At 39.7% G+C, this 17,204-nt stretch overlaps 1 protein-coding gene across 4 annotated transcripts in view; it reads left to right on the top strand.

Moving 5' to 3' along the window:
- The window catches only part of SUGCT (succinyl-CoA:glutarate-CoA transferase), a 758,031-nt gene that overhangs the window by 333,070 nt on the left and 407,757 nt on the right, over positions 1 to 17,204 (top strand). For all 4 annotated transcript variants that reach the window (XM_058725465.1, XM_058725466.1, XM_058725467.1 and 1 more), the window contains one exon: positions 1,746 to 1,843. In XM_058725465.1, the coding sequence (XP_058581448.1) occupies positions 1,746 to 1,843 (98 nt within the window). The remainder of the gene's footprint in view (positions 1 to 1,745; positions 1,844 to 17,204) is intronic.

A 17,204-nucleotide genomic window follows, 5' to 3' on the forward strand; every position in this document is an offset into this window, starting at 1 on the left:
TTATACTATTTCTGGGTGAGGCTAGATTTACAGATTTAACCTGTGATTTGGTGAAGGCACTTGCTTTTTCTTGAAATGACTTATTCATTCTTGGGGAGGGAAGGGGTTTCCATTCCTGGACAAGGCTGGAGGCCATTCTGGGATCAGGTGTGGTGACAGGGAGGGTTTGAAAAAGGACGCTCTATGTGGTGTCGCTTTTTAAACTCTGGGAGAGTAACGCTGTCTTTATTATTCCTAAAGGAAATGAATAAGTGAACCATGCAAAAGAGAAATGACACCGTGGAGATGCTCTCTTTACTCCAGGGAACCTCCTTCACTTCTCTGTCCTTTGTGAGATGATTAATGGATTGATTTTATTTAAACTGTGGGAAACAAATGAAACCATTAAATGTTTATATTTAAAGCAAATACATTACTAGAGGTAGTGAAGCTTTCTGTGGGCCACATGGCCTGCCCGGAACCCATAAATGCTCCTTCTGACTTTCCAACACAACTGCCAAACACTGCCTCCACACATTCTTTATAAAACTTCTTTTCCATTCCAAATCCACTTGGTACTTTCATTACGGTCTTGTTAAAATTGCAAGATGTCCGAAGGGACTTGCAAGATAGATTTCCCTTTATTGAGGAGGAGCAAAAGAGGAAGTGTATAAAAGCATTTCTATTTGTTATTCCTTCAGGGAGACATATTAAAGAAAAATAGTGACACTTCTATAGGAAGAATATCTTTTAATTTGACATTATTTTAATGGTGAGCATTTGGGGCAAATGTATATGCTTTTCCTCTATTTTAGCACCTTGTACAACATCCTGGATTGGACTTCTGGGACAGATAATGTTATTTTATTTACATGTGGAACAAATAAGTGAATGTACCTACAAGATATATGTTGATCGTGGGCTTTGTGAAAGTGCAGACAAGTACTTATGATATTGGTTCTCAGAATTAGGTCCGTTTTATCCAGTTTTGTATCTCTCTACTTACTCTCTCCAGACAAGCTTATGATGGGGATCTGATAACTCTTTCTATGCTCCTGTTTGTAGGTACCTACACAAATGTAGCAAAAACTTCTCATAAATGACAAACTCAGTCACAACATTACCCATATTAAAAAAATTTTTTGTACCGTTTATTCATTTTTGAGAGACAGAGAGACAGAGAGTGAGTGGGGGAGGGGCAGAGAGAGAGGGAGACACAGAATCCATAGCAGGATCCAGGCTCTGAGCTGTCAGCACAGTCCGACATGGGGTTTGAACTCACTGACCGTGAGAATATAACCTGAGCCAAGTCAGACGCTCAACTGACTGAGCCACCCAGGCCCCTCAACATTACCCATCTTGATTGCACGATCCTTCCCTCTATATTCCTTTGCTGTTCTATATGCTTTTGTCTGGAAGCATAAAGGTCAGCAAAGGATGGTGTTGGGAAGGGTGTGGTAGTTGCTGAACACTTGCACTCACAGGCAGGTACCCCCAAAATCGTGAATTATACATTAAGATTATTTTTCCTGGGGGCGCCTGGGTGGCTCAGTTGCTTAAGCATCAGACTCTTGATTTCCTCTCAGGTCATGATCTCAGGGTTCATGAGTTCAAACCCTGAGTCAGGCTCTGTGCTGGCAGCACAGACACTACTTGGGATTCTCTCTCTCCTTCTCTTTCTCTCTCTGTCCCTCCACCCCCCCCCCTTGCTCTTTCAAAAGTAAGTAAATAAATAAATGTTAAAAAACATTATTTTTCCCTTTTAGATCTTGAATTTGCCTGAACTGATTGATGACTCCAAGTATAAAACTAACCACCTTCGGGTACAGAATAGAAAAGAGCTTATCAAAATACTATCTGCACGGTAAGCTTGGATTTACTGTGTGTACACTTAAGAATTAATGTCATTAGATTTACCTGGGTTTTTTTTCGTTTGTTTGTTTTTTGGTGTTCTTTTTTGCCTTATTTAAATTAACTTGTATTTCTTTAACATTTCACAAAGCTGGTTAGTGGAAAGATATTTCAAAGCCATGTTTTTTCTTTATTTGAAAACATTTTACATGTCTTATTAAGAACTGAGTCATAACAATGATATAAATAAGAAAGTCAAATGACTTGAATTAGGTTGCTCTTCTGTAGCATGTGAGTGTTTGGGATTAGTCTATTATGAATTCTAATAACAACACTACTAGTAATAATGATTTAACTTTTTTTTTACCTTTTACTATTTAAACAGTCTACATATCTGACCCCTTTTAACCCTTACAATCATTCTGTGAGGTAAATTCTATTCCTATTTTACAGATAAGGAAACTGAGGCAAAGAACAGTGAAGTCAAAAGTTTGTTGGCTTTTCTGTTCTCCTGTGCAGTTTATCATGATGACGTTTGGAAAATGCCAGATTGAGTTATGGGTCATAAAGGATTAATGCTAGTCAATTAGAGCATTTGATTTCCAAATTATAACATTCATGTCAGGTTTTGCTTTCATTAAAACCCGCATCAGTCTTTCAGGTATCCCTCAGAAAAGGGTACCAATCCTGCATATTTCCTACCAGTGTCGCTTTTGTTTATGTCTAAACTCCATCTACAGAATAGGCATCAGGGTTCTTGTGGATCTAAATGCCCACAGAAGCGGTTCTTCAATACGGAACATTTGCTGTCATCATGCCCATGAATTAAGTACTTTTGTTCAAATATCATATCTTGTCTTTTGAAAGAGCCCTTATTTTTCTGTGTAGTATGTACCAAAGTTCTTAGACAATAAGATTCTGCTACTGTAATTTTTATTTCTGTCCCCTTGGTATTTGGGGATCTCTGTGTGAATCAGCAACAATTCATTACCTATTTTCCCTTTCCTGGATCGCAGACACTTCGCAATGCCTGTTTCGCCTTGGGCCCCATGCCGGTCGATCAGCGGGGGGCTCTGTGTGGGACTGATGTGCAGAGAATGCAGGAGGCAGAATCGGGCTCCCCTATCCCTGTCGTTCGTTAAATGTCAGTCTGATTCTACCACAGAGCCTGAGAGCCCTCAGTCATTAACCTTTCTTCACACGAGAATTGGCCATTTATTTCTGCTCTTTGCCTCTCATTTAATTCATTGATAGGACTTTTTCCTTTCACACCAAGGTTACCCACTTTCAATAATAGGCATTTGTGAGAACCTTATCAAAAGCTCTTTGAGAGTCTAAATAGATCGTATCCATGCTGTGAGAAGTGGACCCAAGAAAAATACAAAACTGAGGCAGATAAAAGTGTCATCTTCGTACTCAGCTGCCGGCCCTTTTATAACATCAAGGGCCACAAAGTTACATTACTGGTTTCCCATGTCTTAAGATTTTTCTTCCTTGCTCAATTCTGTGACAGAATTCTGCTGTAGAAAGACTTTTAGTAGCATCTGTAATAGATTAATTTCTATTTTCTCTCTTCATTGTGAATTACATAATTTGTCGCCTCCTTCTTTCTACTCTTACGCACACAGAAGTGGAAGTTTCCTCATTGTGGAAATCCATAAGGTTCTTATGTCTTTATTCAGGGCTTAACAAGGAGTTAAGGAATCCAATCACAAGGAAGAGACTGGGGGGTTGTCTTCAGAGAGGAAATTTGATAGGGGAGGTCACATTATCACAGGTCCTGCTGTTAAAGCACAGACCACAGAGAGCCTGCACTGTTTGGAGGCTCTGTTGTGTGAGTGTGTTGATGTTTTTTGGTGCTCTCTTGTGGTAAGCAGTCTTCAGTCTCTGCCAGCTCAAGTCTCTTCTGCGTGATGGATCAAACAGTGATGAGTGGGGAAGATTAGGATATGATTCATTCCCATTTATGACCTTGTCGTTTGTTTTTCTGAACAAATGTCACTGGATTCACCGGTACTGTTCAGTGCCTGGCTTTCGGGGGGTCTCTGTGAAAGTTTAAAAGTGTATCATTTTCATTAGCTGATTCTATGTTCTCTATGAAAATTTAAAAATGTTTAGTGGCTCTCTATTATAGGATGAAAGCTGGTCTTTTTTGTCTGACATCATGGTCTTCCACAGTCTGACATGGTTTTTTCTTTCCACCTTTTCTCAACATAAAGGCCCTGCTGTGGCCACACTCCCATTCGGTGGGGTCTTTTGTTCTCTGTCTGGAACGCTTCCCAGACTCACTACGATTCTGAAACATAGTCGTGCTTCCAAGGTCAGTTCCACAGCTTCATGAAACCATCCTCAAATGTCCCTCTTTGGGGTCCCAGTCAGATGACAACACTTGCAGAAAAGCAGGTGTCCTTCCGTGCTTCGTATCCAGCCTACCAGTTATCAAACACAAACAGAATCGGCATTAACTTGTTGGGAATGGTTCTGTCAGAGGTGTGCTTGACACGCTGTTCTTTTCATTCCACAGCAGAACCTGTGAATCACAGACACGCTAGCTCCCAACCACAGAAAGGAGGCAGGGAGAAGGGAAGGGGAGAAAGCAGCACTGAGTAGATGCCTTTAATTATCAGGAAAGCATTATTATTCCCACTTTACAGATGAATATTCTGAAGTGTAGGGAGGTTAGTCTCAAGGTTAGAAACATAGTGAATAGTTAGTTTAGAATTCAAAAGGCTGTATCTTTTCCATATGTCATATTGCCTCCCTAAAGTGGTGCACGGAACGTTACCCTGTCTTTGCTTATTTACTCAATAAATATTTATTGATCACTAGGGATAGAGAATAAACGAAACAAAGAACATTGGTGAAAAATATTGCAGGGAAGGAAAATGAGGAGTGCCAAAAGTTGGTTGTGAGGCTATTTCATTTAAGCTGGTCACAGAGAGCTTCTCTGCTTAAGGGACATTTGAGCAGAGTCCTGAAGGAGGTGAGGGAAGGGACCTGCAGAGAACTGGAAGAAGCTCTTTAGGCAGCAGGTGCATGGGTGGGAGTTTAGGGAGTACCAGAGAGGACAGTGAGCCCAAACTCAATGATCAAAAGGAAGAGTTGGGGGGGAGGTGGGTCCAGAGAGAGAGAGAGAGAGAGAGAGAGAGAGAGAGAGAGAGAATGGAGGGATGTGGGTCCAGGGTGGGTCCAGGGAGACAGTAGAGAGAGTGGGGGGAGGTGGCCAGCAAATCATGTTTAAAAGTTATGATAGACTTTATAACAAAGTAGTTTCTTAAACTCGTGAAATGAAGGGATTATTTTCATCATATAGTCAGTTTGCTTCTCAGCCACTACTATTTTCTATCCAACCTGAAGACACATTTTTTTCCAGTTTGATTGAGACATGCCTGACATATAACCGTGTATTAGTTTAAGGCATACACCATCATGATGTGATATATGCATGTATTGCAAAATGAGCATCCCAGTAAGTTTCGTTGACACCCATCACCTCACAGTTACAGATTTCTTTTTCTTGTGTTGGGTTTTAAAATCTCTCCTAGCAACCTTCACATATACAGTATTGTTAACTACAGTCCTCTTTGTGTTCTCCTATGGAATTCATAGACTCTTTTGAAAGCCTACCAGGAAAGCCAGTCGCTTACCTCACTTTTCTGTTATTCCTGCTAAAAATCGTGTGATGCTTCTCTCTGAGCAGCCAGGCTCATTCAGGAAGGCAGCTGCATGTTTTTGTCATCCGCTGAGTTTTCCGCAGACAGCACACAGTGTGTCTCAGGTGTTCTCAGGTGTTACTATTTCCCACCCCCCCACCCCCGCCCCCCACCAGGCTGGCCCTGAACAAGTTTTGCTTTTTTTAAATTTCAAGATGGGAGACTTTTCCCTTGGGCTTGCCGTTTTATCCAGGGTGTTGCAGAACGTCTGTTTACCCAGCTGCTAAGACTGAAAACGGTGCAAGGAGAAAGCATGTTAAAAGTCCCCAGCTAAAACAGAAGAGACATAATAGAGACTAATCCAGGGCCCGTTAAAACAAACCCCTTCTCTGCAGCTCCCAGGAGCAATAACTCCTAAGTCAGGGCCCCTGATACACTGAATCAGCACTTTTGCCACCGTGAGGACCTCAAGGGAGAGAGTGAACATCATAACCTGCATTGAAACCAAGAGGAGAAGGTTAAAGATGTTGTGTTAGTAATTGGGGAAAATAAGAGGAAGACATGAAATGAGGAGGAAGGAGAAGAGAAATGATGGAGAAAATAGAAATATAATTTGCTTTATTTCTCTCCCTTCCTTTCTTCACTGTTACTGGCCACTGACTGTGTGCCCTTGTCCTGCAGCTACAGAGATGAAACAAAAGATCTGGGCTTGTGAGGAGTTCATGATCTAGTTAGGAAAATAAGCAGGTAAAGCAGTGGCTTAAGTAGTGTTTGCTCAGGACAACTGGTAAACACACTCACAGGGTGCCCGCAGCCCAGAGAAGGGTAACTCCCTCAACGTGGGCAAGTCCAGGAAGGCTTCCTGGAGGTGGTGCCACCTGAGATGAGTCTTTTTTTTTTTTTTAAATGTTTGTATATTTTTGAAGGAGAGAGAGAGCATGAGCAGGGGAGGGGCAGAGAGAGAGAGAGAGAGAGAGAGAGAGAGAGAGAGAGAGAGAACACAAGGCAGGCTCCAGGCTCTGAGCTCTCTGCACAGAGCCCAACACAGGGCTTGAGCTCGCAACCTGTGAGATCATGACCTGAGCTGAAGTTGGATGCTTAACTGACTGAGCCACCCAGGCGTACCCCCCGCCCCACCCCAGATGAGTCTTGGACAAATAGAATGAGGTGAAGAGAAGAGAAAAGAGAACTCAAAGGAAGAACTATCTGATCAAGTGGAATTTCACAGGGAGAAAAAAAAATAAGTCATAGGAGAAGAAAAATAAGGTAACTTGGAAAGAAACTGATGACAACTTTTAAATTGATTTTTGAAAAATGCTGCACATGTTAAGCAAGTGTCTGTCAATATAGTCCTAGTGAAGGCGTTACTAAAAAGTTGGTTACACTAAGATGATATAAATAAAAATTAACAATGTAAGATAAACTTACCTTTTTTACAATGCTGTGACAATTCCTTTAGTGAAATAGTAATTGGTTTTGGTTTGAATGATCTGATTTTTCTTAAGTTTCTGATATGTGATTGAGTATTTACTTACTTTCAGAGTTTACTGTATTAAAAAACAGTGAAATTTTTTTTATTAAAAAAATGTTTTTTAATGTTTATCTTTGAGAGACTTTGAGAGAGATGGAGAGACAGAGCGTGAGTGGGGGAGGGACAGAGAGAGAGGGAGGGAGACACAGAATCCAAAGCAGGCAGGCTCCAGGCTCTGAGCTGTCAGCACAGAGCCCGACATGGGGCTGGAACTCATGAACCGTGAGATCATGACCTGAGTTGAAGTTGGACGCCTAATCTACTGAGCCACCCTGGCACCCCAAAAAACAATGAAATTAAGTGCTGGAGTTCAGGGCCTTCTAAGCGGAAGTGCTAAATAAATATTGGTGAACTGAATCAAAGGTTTATTAAAGAGCTTCATCTAATCTGATCACTTCCAAAATTTGGTATCAAATTATTTTATTTTATTTTTAAATTTAAATTTAATTTTATCATTGTATTAATTTTTTTATTTTAGAGAGACATAGGGCACAGGAGAGTGGCAGAAGGAGAGAGAGAAAATCCCAAGCAGGCTTCACATTCAGTACAGAGCCCAATATGGGGCTTGATCCCATGATGCTCAAATTATTTTTTTAATTTTTTAAAAATTTGTTTAATGTTTATTTTTGAGAGAGAGAGAGAGAGAGAGAGCAGAGGAGGGGCAGAGAGACCCAGAGACAGAATCTGAAGCAGGCTCCAGGCTCTGAGCTGTCAGCACAGAGCCCGACGCAGGGCTCGAACCCACGAACTGTGAGATCATGACCTGAGCTGAAGTCGGATGCTTAACCGACTGAACCACCCAGGCGCTCCCCAAATTATTTTTAATTGGCTTGTTTAGAATATTGGAGAGTTGGACCTAGAGTGTTTTTTGGCTGTTGGTAGGGGGTTGTATTTTCAAAGGTGCCTGAATATAATGTTAATTTATAAAAACTGACATCTTGGTCTCAATCCGGCAAATTTGGTCCTTCTGCTTCCCTGCCTAGGTCTTTCAGGGAGTCTCCACAGCTTTGAGGACAAAGATTGAACTGTTTGCCTTAATACATGTAATTGCCTCCTACCTAGTCACCCAAGAACCACCTGCAACTCCTTATAACGTGGCCTGGTGTTTTAATCCTCTGTGTCTTCCCATATGCTGTTTGCTTTTCACTGAAATGATGAAGCTTCTTGGCCTCACTGGCTGCTTCCATTCCTTCCAAATGAGCACGAGCCCCAGGAGCCTTTCCTGCCTCACTTGTCTGTTGTAAACAGCCCCTCTGATGCCACGACATCAAAGCATCCATCACACCCAACTATCATCAGTTGTCCTCCTTGACAAGACAGTAAAGTTCTTAAATAAGTTTCACATTTCTTAATTTCTTATTTTTTTAAGTTTATTTATTTGTTTTTAGAGAGGGGGAGAGCAGGAGTGGGGGGAGGGGCAGAGAGAGAGGGAGAGAGAGAATCACAAACAGTCTCCACACTGTCAGTGCAGAGTCGGACCTGGGGCTTGATCTCACGAACTGTGAGCTCATGACCTGAGCCTAAATCAAGAGTCGGACACTTGATTGAGTCACCCAACTGCCCCTCTTATTTTTTTAAAACAATTAAATGTTTTTGAGAGAAGTTTTAGGAGGAAGGTACAGAAAGTTTCCATATATCCCCCTCCCCCACTATCAACACTCCCCACTAGAGTGGTACATTTGGTGCAATTGATGAACCTACATGGACACATCATAAGAGATAATATATCTCTTTTGATTTTTATTTCTAATGCCTGTTGGGTTTCTGGAACTCAATAAACAATCTTTCAGTTAGTCAACGTATTACCCAAGGAGCAATACCATCCAAGTTTGGAAGAAGTAGCCAAAAGGAAAAGAGGACAAATTCCCAGTGTTGTTAAGATAAAAAGAGAACAATGGAATATTACTCAGCCATCACAAGGAATGGAATCTTGCCATTTGCAGTGATGTGGATGGAACTAGAGTGTATTATGCTGAGCGAAATAAGTCAGTTCAGGAAAGAAAAATACCATATGATTTCACTCATATGTGGAATTTAAGAAACAAAACAGATGAACATAGGAAAAAGGAAGGAAAAATAAAATAAGATAAAAACAGAGAAGGGAGGCAAACCGTAAAGAGACTCTTGTTTTTTTAAGTTTATTTATTTATTGAGAGAGACAGAAGGAGAGAGAGGGAGAGAAGCCTGATGATCTCACACTATGAGATCCTGACCTGAACTGAAACCAAAAGTCACTTAACCGACTGAGCCATCCAGGTTCCAAAAGAGACTCTTATGTACAGAGAACAAACTGAGGATTGCTGGAGGGGAGTTGGGTGGGGGATGGGCTAAATGGGCAACGGGCATTAAGGAGGGCATTTGTGATGAGCAATGGGTGTTATATGTAAATGATGAATCACTAAATTCTACTCCTGAAACCAATGTTACGAGTATGTTAACTAGCTTGAGTTTAAATAAAAACTTAGAAGGCAAAGGAAAAATAAAAAAAAGAACAATGGTAGCCAGAGATGAAAACTTTCTAAACTAACCTAAGAGGACTGTATTATGATCACTGAATGTCAAAAGGCCTGAATTTGAGGCCAGAGTCTTCCACTAACTCTGTGGCCTTGAACTAGCCCCGATTCTTGGAGCCTCAGGTCCTCATATATATATACAATGTGCATAACGATACCTACACCATAGTGAGAATTACGAACCAGAGCAGGCCTGAGAGCAGCTAGCCCAACACAGCACACAGCAATGTTCGGTCTGTTTTAGGAGAATCTCAATCCCCTAGAATCACAAATCACAGTTCCCCAGTTTTGTTTTTTTTACCATCAAATTTCTCCTGTATAATTTTTTTTTTTACTCATGAACCCCCTATCTTTGAGAAATTTTTCTCTCCCAAGCTGTAAATTTTCATGAATTCCATAATTTTTATTTAATCAAGTTCTATTCAACTGCCAATCAAACCCTGCTTAGGATGATACAACGGGTATCATTGATTATTGTACTGATTTGATCCCAGTGAAAGGAAAGCAGGATATTGTAGTAGGCCTGTATATCCTTTTTGCAGCTAAATGATTTCTGTTCAACTCTCTTGAAAAGTTAAAAATAGCTCACAAGGCTTGGAATAAAGACTTTATTCTTAATGAAGACTGTTAATAGTGCTTAGTTTTTTAAACCAAAATAGACCTTAACGGCCCATAGTCTATTCCCTTTCAAGAGACACTTGTTTCTTGGTGGGGGCGATGAATTTGGAACTTGTGAACACTCCATTTAAGTTATTCCTTGCATTGGTGGCTATACCCTCATAAAGAACGACACATTTTGCGTTCCTTAGCTGCTATGCTGTGTTAATAGTCTCTATGAAAAGCTTCAGCCAGGGCCTTTGAACTTGGAAAAAAATATGTCCATGAGTTCTCCTGTGTCATTTTTATGGTTAAGTTTTTTCAAAGTTTTAATGGGCATTTTTGGCCTTCCTGAAAGCTATTGACTTTAATTATCTGCTAAATAACATCTATAATTTCCTTAATTTTTATTCTTAGTAGAAAATGAAGCTACAGTTGACCCTTGAACAAAACAGGTTTGAACTGTGCAGGTTCATATACATGCAGAATTTTTTCGATACATACAAATGGGACTATAAACGTACTTTCTCTTTCTTATGATTTTTCCCAGTAACATTTTTTCTCTAGCTTACTTTATTGTAAGAATACAGCATATAATACATATAACATACAACATATGTGTTAATGGACTATTCTGTTATTGGTAAGTCTTCTGGTCAACAGGAGGCTCTTGGTTAAATTTTAGGGAAGTCAAACGTTATACACGGATTTTCAACTGTGTGTGGGGTTGACGCCCCTAATCTCTGTTCTGTTTAAGGGCCAACTCTTCTTTATATTTAATTTCTTAATGGCTAGCTATCATTCATTCCTTCCCTTTATCCCTGTCTTAAACCCCATTTTAGTTCATCCTCTTGTCTTCCTTTTCTGGTTCCATCTTCCTGTCCTCATCCAGTTATTAAGAATTTGATCTCTTTTTAAAATTAAATTCTAAATGGATATTATGTATCACTTTCCTAATAATTGGATTTCATTTATTTGCATGAAGCCTTCATTTGAATAAGTAGTTTGCTCAGAGAACAGAGAATTTTATCAGTGTCCACCTATATGATAGAATTTAGAAGGGCTGGAAGGAACCTCTGTTGCATGGAATATAACCCTTCCTTACACTGCTGATTTCAGAGGTCTGCAATTATAGATTTTTTTTGCCCCAAAAGTTTGTCTATTCTTTTTTTTTTTAAGTTTTTTGTTATTATTTATTTTTGAGAAAGAGAGAGTGTGAGGAGGGGAGGGATAGAGACAGAGGGAGAATCTCAAGCAGGCTCTGTGCTGTCAGCGCAGAGCCCAACCTGAGGCTCGAACTCATGAGACTGTGCAATCATGAGCTGAGCTAAAATCAAGAGTCAGACGCTTAACTGACTGAGCCATCCAGGTACCCTAAGTTTTTCCATTCTTAAGCTTCAGACAGCACAGAGAGAGTTAAAGCTTGAACTCTTATTCCTTAGCGTAAGTTTTCTCAGACTTTCCCCTCAGACTAGATTTTCATGTGAAGAAAGTAGAGAAATCATCAAAGCCCAGGCTGCCTCAGCGAGGCCGAGAGCAGAGTGAAAGGCTGAGAGCACTCAGGAGCCCCAGAGATCAAGTTCCCTCCAATGATGCTTCTGCCAGGGCTGGGAGGCTAGGGAAGTCTCTTTTAACTCTGATTCATTCCTCTCCTCTCTAAACCTGGCAACCATCGACTCTCCCATGTCTACATGTTTTTAATATATAGAGAGAAACTTATTGTTCGCTCCCCCTGAAACTCTTTGGTTGGTCTAAAGTTCTCTTTCCCATGTGATCACATTTTAAAATCTTCCTGCCAGCCTTCCCCCCACCCCCCCACCCCTGACTTCTATTAGTATCTTATGAGGCTGCAATTCGTGTGATTTATATATATCCTCAACCTACATGTTTAGTTTATTGCAGCCTCCCCCCCTCAAACCTCTTATAATGCCTTGAATGATACTGTAGGTTAATCTGGCATTTGCTGCAGAGGGCTGATTGGGATAAATGGATCTGATGTTTTGGTGAGGGTCACATTGGTTTTCTTTTGCATTCCATGGCAGCTCTGCCATTATCAGCTAATAGATGGTTCCTTGTAAAATGTCTCTATTTTATGTGGTACGTTTTCTGAATGTTGGCTATTTGGAGATAGCTTTAAGTGGCTGTGTGTTGTTACTATAAAATCAGCCTGGAGGGAAAAAGAATGAAAGAAACACAGCCCTGGAATGTATCCTTTTGGCTTACAGATCGTATAAGGAACTACTGCAACTCCAAACGAGGGGCTGTTTCTACCCTGTTAGGAGAATTCTTTGTGACTGAGGATCGAATGATATCTTTAAGTGAGTCAGGATGAAATGGAATGTCATCCCGCTCCTCCCCCCACCCCCATTTTTTTCTTTCCAGGAGGGCTATAAACCATTCCATACTGCCTTTTAGTAGAAAGAATTAGATGGTGGTGGTGGGATATTTATATATGTGTGTGGGGGCGGGAAGGGGGGGTGATGGCTGTGAGAGGGAGTCCAGTAAACTATGTTTCCCTGGATAAAACATTTAATACCCTCGTTTCTCCACTGGAACTTAATGTATATTTTTAGATTTATAGAATGCTAAAGTCCTAAACATTTGGGGAGTTGGGTAGGGCCTCAGATACCATTCATTGGACTTAACCCCTTCCTAAGTGTAAGAACTTAGAATTTAACAGCATCATGGCTGGAGACCCCTGATCTGGTGGGAGACTGCACAAAGCCAGCTCAGAAGGCTTTCCTTTGGGAAGGGTGTAGGCACATCTCTCCAGCCTTTTCTGGCTGACCTTGTTTTGCTCTTGACTTTCAAATTGGATAGGGAATCTGGAGTTTGACTCAGTCTCTTGACACTGCTTTGCTCCTCAGACTCCCCAGACTCATCCTGCCCTGCCCAATTTCCTGCCTGCCTTTGGCTCACACCGAGTTCTGTTCTGCAACTACTTTGCCCCTACTTGGGTTCTATTCTTATCTCTTCTTAGCTTTGGTGCCCTCGCATAGGCCTTCCTCTGCTCTTTTTGATCTTACATTAACTGATGTTTCTAGTAAGAGCAGACTCCACCTCTCTTCCAGTGCTGACAGCTGACGTCCCTGCTGGGTCTTGATTTCCACCAGCTGTCCAGCATCCTGGAACATTCCCTGGTGACCAGCTGCTCCTGACCACCTTCACCTGGATGATCCACAGTAGTCCTGGCAAGCTACTTGCCGCTCCCAATGTCAGACTAAACCTACCTTAGTTCTAGTTTAACATGTTTTGGCCAATAACACATAGGTCATTAGTGAGGCTCAAATTGGGAATCTCTTGATTATCAATGCCTTTTCCACAGCACTCACAGAATAACTGCTTTTTTTCTCTTTTCTCTATAAATTTCATATTTAGAATAATACTGGCCGGGGAAAGGAAACAAGTAAACACCCTGCACCTCACCCCCCACACTTATACAAACACACACACACACAGACACACAGGTACACACACAACTTTTAATCTTTGAATTTATAAATTGACATTTTCCTTTCTTAATGATTTTTCTTCCCTCTATTGTGAATTGTTTTTCTTTTTCTCATTTGCTAACTTTGGAAAGAAAAATCCAGACATTGGAATGTCTGAGTTTATTTAAGTCTCAGTACTCTGTTCAATTTAATGAAGGAAAACAAAAAAAGGAAAATTGGAGTGCTGGTCTGTATCTTCATAGCCCTGGGACTGACCCTTCCTGGCGGTCATTGATCTATACTGTATCTTTAAAATAAGAGTCATTGATTGTTCCAAGTTATTTTTAAGCATGGAAAGATATAGAAATATATTCCAAAACATAGAAAGTTATATATTCTAAAACATTAGAAAGTTAGAAATTGTGAGACACATGATTATTTTATAATAATTTAACATGGTATTTTCTAAACTAGATTAAGAACTAAAAAGAGGATTTATTTAGTATATTGAATGAGATGGAAGTATTAGATATACGTCACCTTACGTACCCTGCTAACAGAGAGCACATAGTCTTGTGTCTGTGGAACATTTACAAACACTGATTATAGACTAGGTTACAAAAAAAATTTCAGTAAGCTTCAAAAGAACCAACTACAATGAAATATTCTAAAACTTAATAATAAATTTAGAAATACAATTATAGACAAAACTATAAAGCAAAGTGTTTAAGTAAAAAGGAATTAAATGGGATTAAAATTGTAAAATCGTAGTTAACTATTGTGGCATGGCAAACCATACTGAAACTTATCGCTTTAAAACGAGTTGGCAAGCTTTTTCTATAAAGATAATAAATACTTGAGCCTCTGTGGATTAAATGATCTCCATCACAGCTACTTAACTCTACCATTGTAGCCAGATAGCAACCGTAGACAATACTTAAATGAGTGGACATGACTGTATTCCGTTTTTTTATATTAAAATTTTTTTTAATTTTTTTAAATTTTTATTATTTTTGATTGAGAGAGAAAGAGACAGAGAAAGAGAGAGAGAGAGAGAGCAGGGGAAAGGCAGAGAGAGAGGGAGACACAGAATCTGAAGCAGGCTCCAGGCTTGGAGCTGTCAGCACAGAGCCCAATGAGGGGCTCGAACTCCTGAACTGCGAGATCATGACCTGAGCCAACATCAGATGCTTAACCGACTGAGCCACCCAGGCACCCCACATGACTGTATTCCAATAGAATTTTATTTGTGGACACCAAAAGTTGAATTTCATAGAGCTTTCATATGTTATGAGATATTCTTCTTTTGATTCCTTCCAACCATTTAAAAAGGTAAAATCCATTTTTTAATGAGAACTCATAAGATTTACTCTATTAACTTCCCTACATCTCATATAACAGTGTTAGCTACAGTCATTGTGGTGTACATTATATCCCTAGTACTTGTTTATCTTATGACTGGCAATTTGTCTTTTCTGACTACCTTTCTCCACTCTTCCTTCCTCTCCACTCCACCTCTGGGAATCAACAGTCTGATCTCTTTTTCTGGCATGTTATGTTTTCAATTTTCCTTTGATCCATTGTTTGTTCAGGAGAGTGTTGTTTAATTTCCATGTATTCATGAATTGCCAGTTTTTTTCTTGTTCTTGAATTCTAGTTTAATGCCACTGTGGTCAGAGAAGATACTTGCTATCATTTCAATCTTCTTGAATTTGCTAAGACTTGTTTTTTGGCCTAACATATAGCCTATTCTAGAACATGTTCCATGTGCACTTGAGAAGAACGTGTATTCTGCTGTTGTTGGATAGAATGTTCTGTATAAATCTTTTAGGTCCATTTGGTCTCTAGTGTTATTCAGATCTGCTGTTTCCTTATTGATTCTCTATCTGGATAATCTATCTGTTGTTGAGAGTAGGGTATTAAAGTCCCCAACTATTATTGTATTATTGTATTTTATTGTGTTGTATTGTATTGTATTATTGTATTTTATTCAATTTTATTTCTTATTTTAGCTGTGTTAGTTTTCACTTTATATATTTAGGTGTTCCAAGTGTTGAATGCACTTACATTTACAGTTATGTCTTCTTGATGAATTGATCACATTAGCATCATATAGTGCCCCTGTTTCCTTTCATCATTTGTAAAGTCTATTTTGTCTGATGTAAGTATAGCTAAGCCTACTCATTTTTGGTTACTTTTGTCTTTTGTTGTGTGTGTTCTGGTTGTTTTAGAGATCTTTGTTTCTTGTTTCTTATCCTGCTATCTTTGTGTGTGTGTGTTGATGTTTTTGTATCAGTATGTTTTGAGTTCTTTAATTTTTTTGTTTGTTTACTTATTCTTGGGAGAGAGAGAGAGCACGAGTAGGGAAGGGGCAGAGAGCAACAAAAAGACACAGAATCTCAAGCAGGCTCCAGACTCTGAGATGTCAGCACAGAGCCTGATGTGGGGCTCGAACCCACGGACAGTGAGATCATAACCTGAGCTGAAGTTGGATGCTTAACTGACTGAGCCTGCAGGTGCCCCTGTTTTGAATTCTTTCTCATGCTCTTTTTTTTAAATACTACAGGATTTTCCTTTGTGGCTTATGTAAAATGTTTTAATTTTATAACACCTTGTTTTAAACTGATGACAACTTAACTTCAATAGAATTCATGAACTTTATATTTTTACTGCTCCTGCTTGTCAAGTTTTTGGTTACTGCTGTTAAAATTTACGTGTTTTTAATATCATGCAACTAATACTATTGTAGGCACGGTTATTTTTACTATCCTCATTTTTTAAAACTTTCATACAAAAGTTGTAAGTGAATTATATACCACTCTTATCATCTAACTACATATTTACTGTTATTAGTGAGATATACACTACCTTTTACGTTTTTATTATGTTAATTGTTGTTCTTTAACTTCTACTCCAAGAGATCCCTTTAGCATTTCTTGTAAGGCAGATCTGGTGGTAATGAACTCCCTCAGCCTTTGTTTGGGAAAGTCTTTGTCCCTCCGTCAAGTCTGAAGGACAGCTTTGGCTGACAGCTATTTTATTTCAATATTTTGAATATGTCATCCCATTCTTGCCTGGCTTGAAAAGTTTCTGTTAAGAAATGTGCTGATGATCTTATGGGTTTCCTTGTATGTACCTTCTTTCTTTTCTGTTCCTGCTTTTATTTATTTATTTATTTATTTATTTATTTATTTAGTCTTCATTTTTGAGAGAAAGAGAGAGAGACAGACAGAGTGTGAGCAGGAGAGAAACAGAGAGAGAGAGGGAGGTGCAGAATCCAAAGCAGGCTCCAGGCTCTGAGCTGTCAGCACAGAGCCCGACACGGGGCTTGACCTCATGAACCGTGAGATCATGACCTGCGCCAAAGTTGGACGCTTAACCTACTGAGCCACCCAGGCGCCCCTCTGTTCCTGCTTTTAAAATTCTTTGTCTTTGACTTTTGACAATTTAACTATAATTAAATTTTATCCTAAATAGGGCTTTGATCCCAAATAGGGCTCAATTAGTTTGGGTCCTTTGGGCCTCATTGATATGACTGTCCATTTCTCTCCCCAGGTTTGGGGCATTTTCAACTATTTTTGCTTTAAAGATACTTTCTGTCTCTTTTTTTTTCTCCTTCTGGATTTCCCATAATGCAAATATTGTCTCT

Source organism: Neofelis nebulosa, chromosome 4, assembly GCF_028018385.1.
Source record: "Neofelis nebulosa isolate mNeoNeb1 chromosome 4, mNeoNeb1.pri, whole genome shotgun sequence".
Lineage (NCBI taxonomy): Eukaryota > Metazoa > Chordata > Mammalia > Carnivora > Felidae > Neofelis > Neofelis nebulosa.